Source organism: Drosophila virilis, chromosome 4, assembly GCF_030788295.1.
Source record: "Drosophila virilis strain 15010-1051.87 chromosome 4, Dvir_AGI_RSII-ME, whole genome shotgun sequence".
Lineage (NCBI taxonomy): Eukaryota > Metazoa > Arthropoda > Insecta > Diptera > Drosophilidae > Drosophila > Drosophila virilis.
In genome coordinates, this window is record NC_091546.1 from 29,059,345 (window position 1) to 29,079,191 (window position 19,847).

Sequence of the window (19,847 nt, forward strand, 5' to 3'; positions counted from 1 at the left end):
ACACAAATAGAAATAATTAAAATTATTTTCCTTCTTGTGTTATTTCTATATTTGTTAAAAGTTACGAAAAACAGACAGACCAGAATTGGTGTCTGCTTTTTACTTAAGAAAAATAGTTTTACATTGGCAAGCGAACCCGAATTGGTACGTGCCAATTTAAGAGAGGCGACAATTGATAAGTTATAATTTATAGTAATGCAAGTCGCCATGTGTACCAAATGCACGCAGCGAACGAACTTAAGCAACTCGATGCGCAGCATCGAGGTCTACGCATAAGTAATGCTAGGGCAATAAAACGATCGTTACAGCGAAGAGCGTCAGCTTAATGCAAATGTAATCTTAAGAGCTAAATTTAGGCGATTGCTTAGCAGAGCAAATGTTTAAGATAAGATTAAGATGCTGCTCTTATCAGTTGCGAGGTCGCTCCAGCTGTTTTGGCTGTGTAGCCAGACAACCGTTTCCCCTAACATGCAATTCAAATTATCCAAAACTTCGTTTTCGTGATTAGTTTCGATCAAAAACCCGCTGTACAAATTTAAGGTTCTCAGCCTATATAACCCTGTAGGTCGGTTATTCAGTCACCAGTTAGTAAACAATCAAGGCAAACTTCTTCAATATGTAGATTAGGTAAACTACTTACAAGCTTGGACGATTCCGATAGTGCCAAAAAATCTCTTAGCGCATAATGAGAATTATGTGCCATGTTACGGAACTTCCAAAACGATTCAAGTTTACTTCGACACTCATGACAGATAACAGAGGGGAACCCATCATTCGGTAATGGCTGAAAAAAACAAATGCAAAAATGATATTAAAATAAAATGAAAATTTATACTAAGTTAAAAGAATTCATTTTACAACCTATAAGATAACAATTTTTAAGGCGTTGTGTATTATACAATATGAAGCAAATTTAATTTATGTACGACTGTTTTATTATTTAAAGATATTTCAGCAACTGCGATTAGCAATTCCTTGACGGCTCTCGAAGCCAAAAAAAGCGTAATCAGCATTTACCTTCAGGTCCCTTCGAAACAACGTCCACATAGTTTCTATTTGTTTTCAGAATGTTAGACATCTTATTTCTAAACTTAAGAATCTTTTTATAGCTAGCTTTTCCCTTGATTAGATTGTCTCAGTTACATTTACTTTCTCTTAACGCACTATTTATAAACAAAAATTCCAGTTAATATAAAGCATATAACTTGTATTTAAGAAGTTTCTACTAATGTGCGTGATAATGACCTAGTTATGGAGTGGGTTGATTTCAATTTACCGAACATCTCATTGTGATTACTCACCGCCAACAACTACGTTGTACCACTAACCATACAATGCATAGATATACCAAACTGCATTTTAATTGTATCAAGTAAGTAAGTAATTGTATCATCGCAACCAGTAAGTCCCATGGGCGGCTGAGAGTGGCAGCCGACCGCCGGCCTCGAAAGCTGAACGTTCAGTGTGAAGCCGCATCTCGCTCAGCGCATATATGTATGCCATTTTTAAATCCTTACAGCCCAAATACATACATTTGTGTTTATGCATATGTAGAATGTGCCTCGCTCTAAATTATTGCTCATTGCGCACTAGTGTGCTTCTCATTCTCCCTGCATAGCTTCCCACAAAACCCAGAGATCTACACACACACATATGTTTGTGTTGTGTGGATGTGCGCACAAGTAGATCACGGCGTTTGTCGCGATCCAGAGGTTTATTCTTCAATTGTGTGCCTTTTGTGCCTGTGGTAGCAATACGCACTCACATTTAAATGCTCTATCATGTATTCCTACGTCCAGTCAGGCATAATTAGAAGAATTTTATCTAATTTTATTTAATACACAATTAATTAAAAATATTTATATTTATTTTCTGTTTAGTGTAGGGACATTTTCGGTTAACATATACAAATAACTAAGTCGTATTTCTGCGAGTCCTAAGAGAGGACAAACATTGAAAGTGTTCAAATTTCGCGACAAGCTGCTTGTGCACACGCACACTCTTTCGAGTAATCAATTGCCTGATATTATTAACGGGATTTGCCTGTTTATGTGCAGAATTGATATTTCCCATGCTTGCTATAAAAGTAAGGGTCCCTGAACTTTGGCATGTGTGCATGATAACTTTTTTAGCCGGCCTACCACGCACACTTACACTTTTATATTTGATGGAAGCATTAATGCGTTTGTGAGCATGTTGGTTGCCTGCCTGCCTGCCCGATGCAAATTTGACGATTTAAGGTCTTCGGTATTTCTGAATTTCGAGCTCTACACACACACACACACACATACATGTGTGCCAATGAGCTGATTAAAGGTTTGTCGTGAGATATTTTCATCAATGCGTGCGTAAATTTGTGCGACTGGTACAGTCTTTGTTTTTTTTTTTTTTTTTTGGCATGCCTGCTGTTTACACATGTGTACAAACAGCAAGTCGCAAAAATTAAACACTCAATTTTTGTCTTTTTTTCAGATCTCTTTGACAAGTCGACGGTGAATTACCTTTGCAGGAATACGACTTAGATAATTTTGTATTTTAAGCAAAATAGGTCCCTACAGTAAACACCAAATAAATATATATATTTCATTTAGGTCAATTAATTGTGTATTTAATATAATTAGATCAAATTCTTCTCATAAAATAAATAAATAAATAAAATAAATAACCTCTGGCTCGCGACAAACGCGGTGATTTACTTGAGCGCACATCCACACAACACAAACATATGCATGTGTGTAGATCTCTGGGTTTTGTGGGAAGCTATGCAGGGAGAAAGAGATACACACAAGTGCGCAATGAGCAATAATTGAAAGCGAGCCACACTCTGCATATGCATAAACACATATGTATGTATTTGGGCTGTAGGATTTAAATACACATAAATGCGCTGAGCGAGATGCGGATTCACACTCAACGTTCGGCTTTCGAGGCCGGCTTTCGACTGCCACTCTCAGCAGTCCTACTCAATCTGGGCACACTAAAATGGTCTCAGACGCCCTTCGGTCTCACTGGTTGCGATTAATCTTGATACGATTAAAATGCAGTTTGGTCTATCTATGTGTGGTTAGTGGTTGTGCCTTTAGCACAGCAAGACTATTTTATTATTTCAAATCAATTCAACTTCTAATCAATTGAATAGCATACTTTATCTTGTATTTATGAATGATTACCTTATACTTCCTAAGGGTGCATAACATCCTGCTTTGGAGGTAGCAATGCGCAACTGTCATCCTTAATAATTCGCAAGAAAACTGTTCCTTGCTCAATCAACGTATTTATGCAACTGATGGTCTTACTTATATGACGGAGTTGATATGAATATTCTAAATTGTATTTATAACACCCTGATTTATCATAAGATGGATGTACTCCAAGTTCAATCCCATCGCCTGCTTGATCCAAGCAACCATGTTTTACTCCTAGGCCATCAAACCTATTAAATCTTAATATTTTAAAAGTTGAATAAATCTGACTATTGACTTGGCTTAAAACTCCATATACCATTATCCAACTCGTTAAAAAGGCTAGTTGCTTATGGTCGAGACTTTAAAGTTGAAGCATAATTTATAACTTTGCCAACATCTTTGAAGTTTTTTTTTAAATCAACTTACAACCTGATCTTTTTGCAACTATGGTGTTCGGCCAACCAATTGTATCAAAATTGCTCAAAATGTATGTTAGGACGATCAAGTTAAAGAAGTAAAACATCATGGTACACAAGGCTAAACGCCTTCCTGAAGACGATGTATGTGACATCAGTTTGCATTTTAGAAATAAAATTATTATTAAAAAAGGAAGTAAACTCTAGCAGATTGCTCGTAGTTGACCGATCCTTTACGAACCCATGTTGAACAGGGGAAACAACTAATTTGCAGAAATACTGCAAGTTCGAAGTGATTTTTTTTTCAAATGCTTTGCAATGCTCCTGTAATTTGTTCTATCCAAAGAGATGGAAAAATAGAAGGTTCAAGGGATGGATTAAAGGGCTTTGGCAATGGTGGGAGAAAGGGCAAAGAGAGTAAAAATATTTATTGATGGCTCTGGCGACCTTTCCATATTTCAATATTTATTTGTTGGCTGGCTCGAGGTCCGTGTTTGTTAAAACAAACAATGAAAAACAATTTTATTCAATTCTCTTCCGATATATTTCGGTTGCACATCGGCAAACCGTCTTCAGGGCACTAACACCAAGATACAAAAAACAATTAACAATTATAATACAATAAATTAAACATTATTTCGAACATTTTACATACATTATTTTACACGTCTGCGCTTTTTGACGTGGAGATTGTTACTGAGGTTGTTTGACTGTTTAAGAGGTGTCTGTACAAGTGAGCGCAATTTTCTGTGTCTGTCTTGTAGTTTAGTCGTTTGTAGGTTGGTGTGTTAATTATGTGTAGCATTTCCAATGTGTGTCGCTTGTTATAGTGTTGTTCTTGTTGTAAGATTGTTGTTTCATCAAAATTTGGTGTGTGGTTGCTTCTTATACAATGGGTCATAAGTGCTGTTTTCTGTATATTATTTTGATGTCTTAGTTTGAAGTCCGATTTATGTTGACTAATCCTTGTTTTTAGCTTCGATTTTGTTGTACCTATGTAGACACTATTGCACTTGTTGTTGTTATCCCCGCCACATGGTATTTGGTAAACGACGTTGCTTTTTTCGATCATCGGGATTTTCGACTTTATCTTGTTGAAGAATTTTTGTAATGTATTCGTCGGTTTGTGTGCTACTTTTATATCTTGTTTGTTATAACAGTCTGAGTTTGTGAGGCGTTCTGATAGTCGTGGTACATATATTAGTGATTTGTATATTTTAGCAGGTTCTGTTGGCTTTTTTCTTTCGATTTGTCGTCTTTTTAATAATGTTTTGATTATATTTGGGGGGAAGTCATTTTTGGTCAAAAGTTCTTTGATTTCATGTTCAATTTCTTTGTGGTATATTGTGTCCGATATTTTCATCATTCTATTCATACAGCCTAGTGCTGTATTGATTATCATACTCTTTGGGTGGTTTGAATTGAAGTTGAGTATTCGTCCGGAGGCTATGGGTTTCCTATACCACTTTATTTTGAGTGTGTTGTCCATTCTGCTTACAATAGAGTCTAAAAATGGTAATTTCCCGTCCTTTTCTAATTCCATTGTAAATTTTATCTGTTTGTGGAAGGAATTCAATTCTTTTAGAATATTTTCCACGTCTATTTTGTTCGTTATGGCAAAAAGGTCATCTACATATTTGGTCAAGAGTCTTGGTTTTATTTTTAATTTATCTGTAATCTTGTCCAACAGTTCCTCCATTAATATATCTGCGATTACTGGGGAAGCCGGTGATCCCATTGGCATTCCCTTAAGTTGTGTGTATATTTTGTCTTCGTATTTGAAATATCTGTTTTCCTGTATGCAAAATCTAACTATGTCCATAAATAGTTGTTTCGGTATATTCGTGTGCTCTTCTAATTTGGTCCATTTTTGTCTTATTGTGTCAAGTGCTAATTCTATTGGTATGCTGGGAAATAAGGATACTACGTCAAAAGATACTAATGTTTCCTCTTCTCTAATCTGGGAGTTGTTGACTCTGTCTTTAAAATCTACCGCGTTCTTGATGTTGTACCTAGAGTCCATTGTCAGATTTTTTAATATTTGTATTATATATTTGCACAGCCCGTAAGATGGAGATCCTATGGAGGAACATATTGGTCTCAGTGGAGTTCCTTCCTTGTGTATTTTTGGTAGTCCATATATCCTCGGAGGTACCGCTGTTGTTGTAGTCATCTTATTTCTTTCGTCCTTTGAAATAAGACCCATCTTGAATAATTGTGCTACGAAGGTGTTATTCTTTGTCTGTAGTCTTGATGTCGGATCTAGTCTCAATGTTCTATACGCGCATAAGTCGTCTAAAATATTTGTCATTTTATTTTTATATTCATCCTCATCCATTGCTACGGTTTTGTTGCCCTTATCCGACGATAGAATTTTAATATTTATATTTTCTTTCAGTAATTTTCGTGTCTGTTCCACTGTGTCCAGTATTGCTCGATCCCTACTGTTTTGGTTGTTCTTGGTTTTATGCTCTTTGACTAACAAAGAGAATTTTGTGCGCGCCGACTCTTGTGTTTCCTTTTCTTTTATTGTTTGCACTAGCTCCTCACCGTCTGCGATGTATTTCAAGAGAGGAAAATCTCTCTTGCTGATTGGGAGAGCGAACTTCGGCCCTTTTGCGAGTAACGCTACGACGTTTGGCGGGAATTCTATTTTTGTTTGTTTTAACAAACACGGACCTCGAGCCAGCCAACAAATAAATATTGAAATATGGAAAGGTCGCCAGAGCCATCAATAAATATCAACGGAAGGCACGCCGTATGCACAGCAACCAACATGAGCTACGCAAAAATAAAAACTAAATACAAGGATTCGAAAAGAACAATTAATAAATTCCAACTAACACTGGTAAAATTAACTAAACTTAAATCTAGTTTAAAATTTTTGTTAAAATGTAGAAAATCAAATTTAATACCTAACTTCATCAAAAACTTGACACAGCATTTGACCATACTGACCACTGACAATAAAACCCACCCTGACATAACAAGAACATTGACTAGACACACACATTTTTACCATACCAAAATATTAAACTTACTTATAAAACACAAACACAACCTATTACAAGAACAAACAAAACATATGGAAAAAGCAAAAACAAACATAGAACAACTGATGACCACAGATGACGCAAAAGCGTTTTTTGAGAGCGAGAGAAATATAGAAAACAAAATAACAACAACACTCAAGAAAAGACAAGAAACGAAACACGATAAGTTACGAGATCAACGGAACCTAGCCTTAGCGGATAACAACACGCAAAGAGAGTGGTTTGTAAACAAAACAAAAATAGAATTCCCGCCAAACGTCGTAGCGTTACTCGCCAAAGGGCCGAAGTTCGCTCTCCCAATCAGCAAGAGAGATTTTCCTCTCTTGAAATACATCGCAGACGGTGAGGAGCTAGTGCAAACAATAAAAGAAAAGGAAACACAAGAGTCGGCGCGCACAAAATTCTCTTTGTTAGTCAAAGAGCATAAAACCAAGAACAACCAAAACAGTAGGGATCGAGCAATACTGGACACAGTGGAACAGACACGAAAATTACTGAAAGAAAATATAAATATTAAAATTCTATCGTCGGATAAGGGCAACAAAACCGTAGCAATGGATGAGGATGAATATAAAAATAAAATGACAAATATTTTAGACGACTTATGCGCGTATAGAACATTGAGACTAGATCCGACATCAAGACTACAGACAAAGAATAACACCTTCGTAGCACAATTATTCAAGATGGGTCTTATTTCAAAGGACGAAAGAAATAAGATGACTACAACAACAGCGGTACCTCCGAGGATATATGGACTACCAAAAATACACAAGGAAGGAACTCCACTGAGACCAATATGTTCTTCCATAGGATCTCCATCTTACGGGCTGTGCAAATATATAATACAAATATTAAAAAATCTGACAATGGACTCTAGGTACAACATCAAGAACGCGGTAGATTTTAAAGACAGAGTCAACAACTCCCAGATTAGAGAAGAGGAAACATTAGTATCTTTTGACGTAGTATCCTTATTTCCCAGCATACCAATAGAATTAGCACTTGACACAATAAGACAAAAATGGACCAAATTAGAAGAGCACACGAATATACCGAAACAACTATTTATGGACATAGTTAGATTTTGCATACAGGAAAACAGATATTTCAAATACGAAGACAAAATATACACACAACTTAAGGGAATGCCAATGGGATCACCGGCTTCCCCAGTAATCGCAGATATATTAATGGAGGAACTGTTGGACAAGATTACAGATAAATTAAAAATAAAACCAAGACTCTTGACCAAATATGTAGATGACCTTTTTGCCATAACGAACAAAATAGACGTGGAAAATATTCTAAAAGAATTGAATTCCTTCCACAAACAGATAAAATTTACAATGGAATTAGAAAAGGACGGGAAATTACCATTTTTAGACTCTATTGTAAGCAGAATGGACAACACACTCAAAATAAAGTGGTATAGGAAACCCATAGCCTCCGGACGAATACTCAACTTCAATTCAAACCACCCAAAGAGTATGATAATCAATACAGCACTAGGCTGTATGAATAGAATGATGAAAATATCGGACACAATATACCACAAAGAAATTGAACATGAAATCAAAGAACTTTTGACCAAAAATGACTTCCCCCCAAATATAATCAAAACATTATTAAAAAGACGACAAATCGAAAGAAAAAAGCCAACAGAACCTGCTAAAATATACAAATCACTAATATATGTACCACGACTATCAGAACGCCTCACAAACTCAGACTGTTATAACAAACAAGATATAAAAGTAGCACACAAACCGACGAATACATTACAAAAATTCTTCAACAAGATAAAGTCGAAAATCCCGATGATCGAAAAAAGCAACGTCGTTTACCAAATACCATGTGGCGGGGATAACAACAACAAGTGCAATAGTGTCTACATAGGTACAACAAAATCGAAGCTAAAAACAAGGATTAGTCAACATAAATCGGACTTCAAACTAAGACATCAAAATAATATACAGAAAACAGCACTTATGACCCATTGTATAAGAAGCAACCACACACCAAATTTTGATGAAACAACAATCTTACAACAAGAACAACACTATAACAAGCGACACACATTGGAAATGCTACACATAATTAACACACCAACCTACAAACGACTAAACTACAAGACAGACACAGAAAATTGCGCTCACTTGTACAGACACCTCTTAAACAGTCAAACAACCTCAGTAACAATCTCCACGTCAAAAAGCGCAGACGTGTAAAATAATGTATGTAAAATGTTCGAAATAATGTTTAATTTATTGTATTATAATTGTTAATTGGTTTTTTGTATCTTGGTGTTAGTGCCCTGAAGACGGTTTGCCGATGTGCAACCGAAATATATCGGAAGAGAATTGAATAAAATTGTTTTTCATTGTTTGTTTTAACAAACACGGACCTCGAGCCAGCCAACAAATAAATATTGAGAGTAAAAATATTTCAAAGAATTTATAGCTAAAAGTAAAGAGGGATGGGAAATAATTGGACCAAGCATAGAACAAGAGAAAGTAATATTATAAGGATAAGAATTCTAATTAGGACAGATTGGAAATAGTTAACAAACATCTAAGATAGAGTACTAGATGTTATAAAAAATAATATGATTCAAATCAACTTGAATATCAAAAGAACGAGGGGTATAGGTGCAAGTGATATAAATATCGCATGATGGAAAAGTCAACTTAACTGAGACAATCTCAGCGTCAGTAGGGGTAGTAAAACATAATGATTCTGACTGGATAGTGGCTTTGACGGCAATTGATACTTTAAGTCGGCCGATCATTATTATGTAAAATGAAATTGTTCAAAAAACTTCAAAATCAGATATGGTTGAATTTAACCATTCTTCTGAAAATTTGATTATATCCTAATCAAAGGGAGTGCTACACATAAAAAAATTTTATTCTTCGAAAAGAGACCTCTGACATTTTGAGAATGAATAGAAATTGAATTATGAGGAGGCCAAAATTAGGAATCACAAATGATTGGGAACGAATCACATGAAACATTAATTTTGTATAATGCTATTTAACTAGGAGTGACACACTAGCGGAATATTTACTAGTAAAATAGCCAATGACTCACAAGTGGAGTCAGTCGAAAGTCGACACAGAAAAACATGCTTACGAGGGGCAACAACAGTAAAATTAGGAACTGATGGGGCTGAAAATAAAATTGTTTTACTTTTAACAATCTGGGATACATTGCACGACCAACGCAAACCGCCGCAGCCCTTCTTGGCAATGACAGCGATCTAGTCGCAATCGCTCCCAGTGAGCACATTAAGCATGCATTATATATATACAAAACATCCAACAATTAACAAATTGCAGCTGAGCAGAAGCTTCAGCCATGTGAAACGACAAGGTTATTTACAGAAAGACATATTTTCTACCGGCGTTAAAAGTGAAGCAGAAATTTCGAGGGCACAGGGGGAAAAACCCCCGCACAAAATTAGAGCAAGCAATCGCTGAAAAAATATTTGAACACACAAATTATTGTTTGGAGCGAATGACAACAATAAAAACTGCACGGAACTGAACCCGGTTTTTGCACAACAGATTGCATTTTGCACAAGTTATTAAATATTTTTAAATAAAACGCAAAATATGTAAAATTTAGAAACAAGAATAGAATGGAAGCGCAAAAATATATAAAAATCTCTCAACTGAGAACTTGTGTGGATCGCATTTTCACCAAATGAGGTTAAAGTTGCGAACCCAATCGTATTCTCCCTAAACTCTTTCTACCCCTAATAAAATCGTTGGTTTTAGGATATCTTCGAGAACTCACTGACAATTTTAGGTTATGACCCCATGGGGTGGGTGATTTCCTACCTCTATCTTTATACCCTAGAATTAAAATATACAAACAAGTAAAACCCAGATTCCTGGCTACATCACCAGCTATAAATTTACCTCTCACGAACGCGTGTGGAATCTTTGGGAGAGACCTCAGGAACGCTCTGGCTGGCGAAAGTTTGGCAAACGACATCGACGTTGCATAGGTCAGGGGCTAATCTGAAAAGTCCCCAACCTTGAAATCCTCCAAAGTATTCTGTAATGGACAGGCGTAAGACAAGATAATTTCGAGGACTTTCGTAGGAAAAATGCTGATATGTACAAGATACTGCTGTAGATTAGAGATCATCAGCAACATATAACCAACTCGGAGCCACTTTTTGATTATTTTTGTATACCCACACTTTTCCGGGATTGTCAATATAATATGCATTTACTGACAAGGATCCTGGATTCCTGGATATTTTATTGATCCCTACAATCTTTCAGACAAAGAATTACATTTTGCAAAGCAGTTTTAAGAGCATCCTACATCTCCTTACCTACTCAGAGAGAGCTTTACTTAGAGATCATCGACCATCGACCATTTTTGACTTAGGACTCAAAAAGGCTTAAATCCTAGCATCACCCATTACAAAATCATCTCATCGCAAGAACAATGCGCGGTGGTTCCAATCCACATTATACTCTCCAGAGTCCAGATAGGCCTTTAAAAGTCTGTCACTTCGCGATCGGCCGCGAGAGTAAGACATACGTCGGGTGCCGTCGTTTCATGCGACACCGCCTGGAAACTATGCGGACTTAGTACCGATCGGTAAAAGTAGTAGAAACCTGGCCTTATAGTCAAATCAACCATTCTATTTTGGCCGGCCTTGTCCTAGCTGAAGCACAGACTCTGTTAACGTGGTCAGCGCAACAGTTTCGTGCTGGCTTTTCTCGACATTAAGGATACTCCATCGTAAGGCCTAGCACTCGAACTGGTTTATTAACACCTGGAGACGGTCAGTGGCAGAATAGTCTGCGTATTTTGCCAGTAGAGACCCATCCCGAATTTTGCCTATTCCGGAGCAAGCTTCCTTGAACTGCACAGCGAACTCCCTGTCATCCAGGAACGACTCTAGTATCTTCCATAGCGCTTCGGGGAGCAAGCACATTTGTGCTCGACTCCATTTAGTAAAAAATGAATGTCGATTTCGAAAGCAGGAATCCTTTTACTAAAGCAGTATCATCCAAATCCAATAAAAAAAATTGGGTCTGGAAAAATATTTTCTTTTATTTAAATTTAAATTCATCCCTTCACCACAGATCAGAGATAAATCCAATGGTTTATATTTGAAGCCATATTTATATTTTTTAGTTGGCTTACAATTTGCCTTCAGCTTTTTCTGTTTGCCTATACCAAGCTATCTACCGACTAATTGTAAAATTATGCCTTTAAAATAATAAATTACAAACAAAATATAAGCATACACTAGATTTTTGTGTCACCTAAGAATTCGAATTGGGTATGAATTAGATAGAATAAAATTCTTAATTATTTTGCGATTTTAATAAATCATTTGCATTTATATACATGCAATAGTTTTCCCATAAAGAGTTGATATTCAAAAATATATTTATTATGATTACATAAACGTATTTCAACTGTTATTATTCCAACAATTCAAAGAGTAATGTATCGTATTATATTTGTTTGTACCTTTCTACTTATTAACATATTCATATACGTATTATTCATACATGAATAGGTACGTAATTATGTATTCATACACATATATGCATATAGTAGTATGTGCTCATCTGAGTTAATACGTTGCAAAAACGAAAGACAATTTGAGACATTTCCCTTATTTTTAAATGTAATAGAGCGAGTTTGTTATTACACATAATGCACAGTATATACAAGTACGGATGACGGAAAAAAAACAAGAACACATGAACACACACACTCACATACATATAAATATATATTTATATATATAAAAATATATATACACTTATATATATATATATATATATATATATATATCCAAGCATTTGTATGCGCATACGTATGTTGAATTAAAAACTACTTCACCTTACCTTAATAGAGAGACAGTTGAATATCTGAATTGAAATATGCGGTGATGAATCATCTTTATGCTCTTGGCTGTAATCCTCGTGTGTTGAAGAAATTTCGTCAACTTCATATAATAGATTTTTTGTGGGAATAGATTCAGCAGTGTCATATCCTATGCTGGGTAGGCTATGTATAATTTGATGCTCGCCTTGACCAATTGATTTAGATGTTACTCTTTTTTGTTGTTCAACGTCTTGTGTCGTTGATGTTGATTGAAAGTGTAATGTTGTTAAATTAGTTTGCAGACTATTTTTATTTGAAAATATTGGATCAAACTTTTTGGATTCTATAGTGCATGGCGGGTTGACAGAGGCAGAAGGCACACTTGGTGTGTAATTGCTTTTGTGAAGATGATTCAATGAGCCCATTTCATTATTGCTTTCCACTGCTGATAACGAGTTATCATATTGACAGCAACATGATTTTGAGTCGAAGGCATTGGATACACATTTTGATACATTATCATTTATATTGCACTTTTTAAAGTTATGAATATGTTGGTTAAGTTTTTCATTGGGACTTTTCTCACTGTTATATATTTGTAGATCTGCAATATCTTGCTCATTAACCAAAGTGAGGCACAATCGACAAACTTGGCGATACTTATGTGGTACATTATACATAATTATAAGTAATTTTGTTTGTTTACACTTTTGATGGAATAAGAACACCTTTAACTGGTTTGTTATATTTTAAATTATAACTTTAAAACAAATTAGAAAACAAATGTAAACACTATTTATCACTTTTTCATTGTTTTACAATCCACATTCAGTTCACCTAAAACAATTCATTTCTTTAGTTCTTATCTCATGTTTTATTCGCGAACTACTAGTTCTTTTTGGCTTTATTGACAGGGCGGTATATTTCCATATATACATTTTTAAGATGACACTAGCCACGTTTTGAAATGTTGCCTGAATTAAACATATATATGTATATATACAATTTAGTATGTTTATGAGAAGGGTGTACACAGGTTCATTTTTTTTTATACTTGCAGAACTTGACCTTTTTATCGAAATTCAAATTATGATAGCATTAATTCAATTTTTTATGTCTTTAATAATAAAAGAGTCAACAATAAAATATTATAATACCATCAATCGATAGTCGAGACTGTCAGAATAATATGTTCTACCACTAACCAAACAACATTTGGTTGTTCGGTTAGTGGTTCTACGAACCCAGGAACGGACTTGTGTTTAAAATTTGATTTTATCGGCAGCGTCGATATATTTTTCAGTATATAGTTTAAGTATCGGTAGATTAGCAAACAAAAAGGAGTGCCTAAATAGCGAGAGGGTGGGAACGCCACCTACACGATCCACTTTGCCGAGCAGGTAGATGCTGACAGAGCATTGGGATTGTCCACCCGCTCATGAGATCGGCGCAGCCACATTCTCATTATTTGGGAGCTTACATTGAGTAATAAATAGAGAGTGCTTCTGGATCAAAAGCTCGCTTTCAATGTACTTGATGCGAGATACAGAGGTGGCAAACACAACACCCGGCTGTCTACAGCTACTTCTGCCGTTGCCCAAAATTCAAAGATAATATCAGAATATATTCTATTAAATACAACAACATCAACCAATTAAGAAAACAAGCGAATCAGAATAAAAAAAAAACAGACAACAAAAAAATCTTACTATGCACTCTTCTAACTCATAAGCACTACTTCTTCTTCTCCGCTCGCTTTCAACTTACAAGCAGCCCGGCAGATTTTTATAGTTTTTATTTTTGGACCGGCAGTATTTAAGCTATTGATCAGTAATTTTTACCAGTGACCACTTACCTTCTTATATAACAATTTTTATTTAATGTCAGAGAAAAATACTTCTATTTGACTGTGAAACTATTGAAACAATTATTAATAATTGTTTTCCTTAAAAAAATAATACACCATTACTATTATTCGACAAATAGTTGTTGCTATGTATGTCTCAACACAAATATTTTGAAGCAAGTGTACATGATTGTGTCTGCCAAGCCAAGGGAAATCTATGAATTTAGAAAGATTGCAACATTTTGCTGCGCATATGACGTTATTGCTTAATGTTTTTTATGTGAGATCGTTGCGCACAGTAAATTATTAAATTTTATAAATAAATTATTTATAGTTAGGGTAGGAAAATGCATATCAAGACAATAATTTAACGTAAAATTTATGATGTTTTGTTTGCTTACGCTCGATATTATCGGCCATGCCAATATCTTTTGTTGAGTAGCCAGGGTATCGGGGGTGGATTCGAGGACACAGTGGCGTCCAAACTACGATTCACTGCGATCCACTACGACAGAAGACTTGTCAGTGGGCGATTGCGATTAGCCACCCGATTCGCTCTTAAAGAGATAAGGAGGAAAGCAGCAGAGCAGAGGTTCCTTGATCCAGAAATACAGATGCACATATGGGCAGCAGCGGTGACCATCTTTACCATGTATGCGAGTGTCGAATATATTAAGTGGAGCTCGACGGTCAACGGTGGCCGTATGCCGAAAAAAAATCAGTCATCTTATTTAAATTAATTGTGCCGAGCGAAGGCGGCGAAGATATTACAAATAAATAAAAATAAAGGAACATTTCATAGTGCTGCGCAAAAGTATTTTGAATAAAATTCGTTATATCGTCAGGTCGAGCACACTAAAATTAAATTACGATGAAACCTAAAGTTGAACAAACAAAAAAAAACGAAATAATGCGCATAGGAATAGAGCAATAAGATAACTTTGAAACTTGTAAAAAATATATATAATCAAGAAAAATAAATATCAGAGCCCAGATCAGGGCCGAGGGCTCCAGACTAGTAGACCACATTCTCCAGCCCGGGGAAGCAGATAAGCCTTATACACGGCCAAATGTTCTACGCGACGGGAGAAGGAAAAGGGAGCATAATTACACACTTGCGATAGTCTTGGTGTATTTCCTTAACGTTGTATTTTTTTTGGTTGCGTTAACTTGCTATAAAATATTCTGTAAAAAGATAAAATTTTATAACTATTATCTATTGTCAAAAGCAATAAGAGTAATAAAACCAATTTCACGGATACAGTAAAAAAAAGAGAAAGGCTCGGCGAATTGTTTATTGATGGGCAGAGAGGGGCATGACGGCCGACACAGGCTTACGTAGGCCAACCAGTGGGCAAAAATGAGGGAGATGAGATCAGGTGATCATCTTAAGTAGGGCGGGTACGTTGGGTCCGGAACCGTGACCCGTTCTGAAAAAATCCAGTGAAGTGTAGTGTCTTTTGCTTATTCATATTAAAGTCTCACCTTTGTTGTTTTCATTAATACGTCGTTCCAGCTGCTTAATTTGTCCATTTGTTAGTAGTTTCAGCTGTTTGATGTTTATCGATTTTTAAGTTCGTTATGCGATAGTGTTGGGTAGGTCTTTTTTAATACAGATGTTGTAGCTTTTTAATATCGACTGTGCGGACTGCGGGCCAAGGATGGAACTTCCTCTAGAGAACCGATGAGTTAAAAATCAGTTCCGTAGCAACGCAAATATCCTGCTCCCTCGATTAAGTGAAGGACGTCCTTGGACTGCTTGTAAGGTGCAGAATGTCAAAAATGTCAAAATGTCTTGACGACCTCGAGTCGATGATGACATCAATGACAGTGAATGGCTCGAACTTGGTGGCCCAAGTAGTACAAGGAGCTGTGCAACAAATCTTCTACATAAAGCCGTCGTAAGCGTAGCACTCTAATTGCTGACCAACAATATTGTTTATTTTGATGACCTGGGATTGTAGGGAGAACTACTTGGTTCAGCAGGGGTTCGCCCAAACAATGAAAAACACTTGATCTATTTTCAGCAGTCTTTCACCTAACTCGCCCTTGTCTGTTCTTATTGTTCACTCTGTTTATTAATTATTAAACGCACTCAATGTCATAGCTTCCGCCAACTCTACTGACAAATTGAGTTTTTCACCGCGCGCGACCTGCATTCGCCCCAATGTACGGCCGCTGCTTTGACGCCGACGTCGACTGCGGTGCGTGTTTGTGCGCAAGTGTGCAAGCGTTGTTTCGTCGTCGCTCTTCTGGCGCGCCCGTGCTGTTCTTTTGGACCGATCGTTCTCTTTCTGCTCTCCGCTTTGTGTGCTTCACTTTGCACACATTTTCGTCGCCTTTATCTTGCAGTCTTATTCTTTTTCGCCATACACAGGGTATGAAATGCACTTGCTAAGGTGTGCTCGACACCTGTAGTAATAGTTAGCATGCACGATTATTCAGTGATATACTTAGCATTAACTGTAAAAATAACTGTAATCGCATCGAAGGCTTCTCTCAAAGAGCGATACATTCGATGCTGTTACTCTCGCTCTGACACTAGCATACGCATATGAGAGCGATAGTGAAATAAAAAAGATTTGCGACGACATTCTTAAAGTGACACGCACAAGACATGGTTTCATTATTATATATATATATTTGCATATATTTGCATATTTGCATATTACATATATTTGCTTCTGACCCTTCCTACACACCGTAGATTCGTATTTTACCCATATATTATGACTTATTTTTCCCTTATCCTCTATTAGGGTACATACACACTAGGGTATGACGATTAAAAATACTTTGTACGCACCTCCTTTTTTTAAAAACACTTATTTGGGCATAGTTGCGGGGCTTTAATCCACAAATCATATTTCGTACTACTTCACCTACACTACACCACCTACACTACCAGACCGTAGACTCGCACCACCTAAACAATCGGGCCGTACCACATCCTCCCACGCTGGTTTATGGAAAGAGATTATGTTGAACAATGGCTCGCTCCGGTATTTGAGGCTAGGATTAATAAAAAATAACTAATCTCCCTTTTTATTGTAGCGTTCACGTGTTTGATACTCACGCTTGCTAGAATAAAACTAAAGCTGCTGGTCAGCTTCACCGTCTTGCGAACCTCTATGCTTATTCGCTCCTCCGCTCCTCTTAATTACATTTTTAGGAATCAGAGTTGCCTATGATTAAATATAGATCGTAATCGGTTTCTCTCCTCTTGTCTTGTTACTTAAAAGATTGTGTTTTTCTATTTAGACTTCAATATATTTCCTAAGCTTAATCATCAAATTATAATTCCGTTCATTCAACCCAATAGTTATATATATTAAATTAATAATAAAATCATTCAATTTTTCATTTGCGTTTGTTAGGTTGTATAGCTATGGCACTTGTAATTGTGGCCATGAATCACACACACACCGTGGTAGACTTTCAGTTGGGCGATGTAAGCCTCATTTGGTCGCCGTCGCGTGTCAGGCGTACAATATTGGGGGACGAATTTCATGGCCGGATAAGGGCCGTCAAGCTTTGTTGCTAGCGTTGCCGTGAGCCCGTCGGTGGCCTTAGACAGCTGATACCGACGTAGCTACACTTATCCGCCATATTCTGCAACGCGAATTGTAGTGCTTCCCCTGGTCCTTGGACAATATCGAGTACTTCCTTCTCTGAAGTTTACTGGTCAGGATGCGAAGCCGAAGCCGTCGTATAAGATTGCTGGCAGACAAGGGTCGCGACCTTGTACCAAGAAGGCGGGCGAAAATCCATTCGAGTTAGCCAGACATCTTTTCCACGCCAGCGCTATTTCTTGTAGCATTTCGTCCCATGAGCTTGTGTTTACTGTTCGTTTCGTCTGCTTGGTGGGGTTTTCCTGAGGAAAGTGCGGTGTCCTGTATTGCACCTTCAAGCAAATAGAAATCAGAAAGGCCTTGAATGTCCGGATAGTGAACTATAGTTCGACTTCGAATCGGCAGAGTATTCGTTCTCGGAACATAAATAGCATCATATTTCTGTGTTTCGAGCTTGTTAGGGTGCCTACGAAGCCGGGGCAGAGGAGGCGCGCCAGCATCCGTCCTGCCAGCCCCACCTGTTCCACTTTACATTTTCGGCACACCTCGCAGCATTTTATATGTCGTCCTGGCTAATAATATCTCGTCTTCGTGACTCCTTGATGGCCCGTCAACTTCCACTGGACGTAGTCCTCGTCTTCGGCTCTGTGTCCCGGTAGATTTTACTGTTCTCGACAGCGTTCACCGGCTCCTTAGTAACCTTTATTAGCATGCATGCGGTCCACCTGCAGAGAGACTGTTCTTTCCCTGCCTGACCGCACGCATCTACTAGCTGTAGCGCATCTGGTACCACTTTCAGCTGCACTCGCCAGTTCTGCACGTCAAACTGCTGCAACTCTAGTGCCACCGAGCGATCGTTCCAGAGTCACTCCATTGAGTGCCATGCGGTCGATAATTTCGCCGAAAATGTATCCCTCCAAATATCACCTCAACCTGCGAATCGACTATATAATAGCCAGATACTTGTTTTCCGTAGCCGAATAGTTGATCTGCGTCTTCAAGAGTTTCCTACTGACATACGCGATAGGTCGCTGCTCTTCGTTGATGGTCAGTGTGACGACGGCGCCGAGGAGCATTAAGCTGCCCATTATCTCTGCACAATCGCCATTCTCCCGTTTTCTACTTTACTAGCACGATCGGCGCGCTCTACGGGCATGAGGATGGCTAGATGGCTCCAGCTCGGAGCAATTTCTCCACCTGCCGTCGATTACACGCTGCATCACCGGGTTCCTTGGATAATACCTCTGCTGAATGGGCTCGTTGTCTTTTAACACGATACAATGGCTGGCTATATTGCACTCGCTTTTTAGCCGCGCGGAGATCGCCAACTCCGCCTCCAGAAGCACTTGAAGACTTGGCTCTAAGTCCTCATTGTTCGGACTTCCTTCTCTCGACGCACCACCAGCCTCGACACTATCTGCCACGGCTGGGATTTCCTCCGCGGTTAGCTCGCCGGCTAGTACGACTCTTCTTGAGGTCCGAGGTTGATGCTTATGCCTGTGAGATCCAGCCACCTTTCCTAGTTTCGCGCTCTCAGGTGCTGATCCCCACGTAGGCCCCGAATCCCCACCTGCTCCCACGTACGTCGTCGCTTTTCCTTCCACTCCCGTTCCGACTCTTCTACTGGCACCCTGGACACTCCTTTCTGGCCCAGCCGCGCCTCCGGGATTTTCTCCGCGGGACACACGGTCGCCGCCTGCCGAGTCCCTAATTTCGCGTCCGGGATCGCCTCGTTGTATCGGCAACGCTCATTTGACTGTCTCATTGGGAGTCGATAATTGGTGGTATATCCGCTCTGAAAGGCATATTCGTTGATATGCACCGATGTTACCGACTAACTGAGATCGTGAACCTAACGGGTACGGTTGACCCTGCAGCCTTATACTATCGTACTCGATGGCTAA

At 37.9% G+C, this 19,847-nt stretch overlaps 2 protein-coding genes across 3 annotated transcripts in view; one reads left to right on the forward strand and one right to left on the reverse strand.

Moving 5' to 3' along the window:
• Nucleotides 1-13,359, reverse strand: part of GATAd (GATA zinc finger-domain containing protein GATAd) — a 90,386-nt gene extending 77,027 nt beyond the window's left edge. Inside the window, exons 1-2 of one of the 2 annotated variants that reach the window (XM_032433091.2) lie at nucleotides 12,546-13,359; nucleotides 641-784 (exon numbers count right to left, since the gene is read on the reverse strand). In XM_032433091.2, the coding sequence (XP_032288982.1) occupies nucleotides 641-784; nucleotides 12,546-13,205 (804 nt within the window). In that variant the 5' untranslated portion in view covers nucleotides 13,206-13,359. The remainder of the gene's footprint in view (nucleotides 1-640; nucleotides 785-12,545) is intronic. The other variant, XM_002057384.4, reaches the window with a different exon arrangement.
• LOC138911262 (uncharacterized) lies at nucleotides 6,264-8,901 on the forward strand. The gene has a single exon (XM_070209278.1). The coding sequence runs from the start codon at nucleotides 6,312-6,314 to the stop codon at nucleotides 8,883-8,885; it is 2,574 nt and encodes an 857-aa protein (XP_070065379.1). The 5' UTR covers nucleotides 6,264-6,311; the 3' UTR covers nucleotides 8,886-8,901.
• Nucleotides 13,360-19,847: the final 6,488 nt, after the last annotated feature.

What these genes read in the sequence shown, in the direction of transcription:
- LOC138911262 (XM_070209278.1), top strand. Translation starts at nt 6,312, where the DNA reads ATGGAAAGGTCGCCAGAGCCATCAATAAATATCAACGGAAGGCACGCC.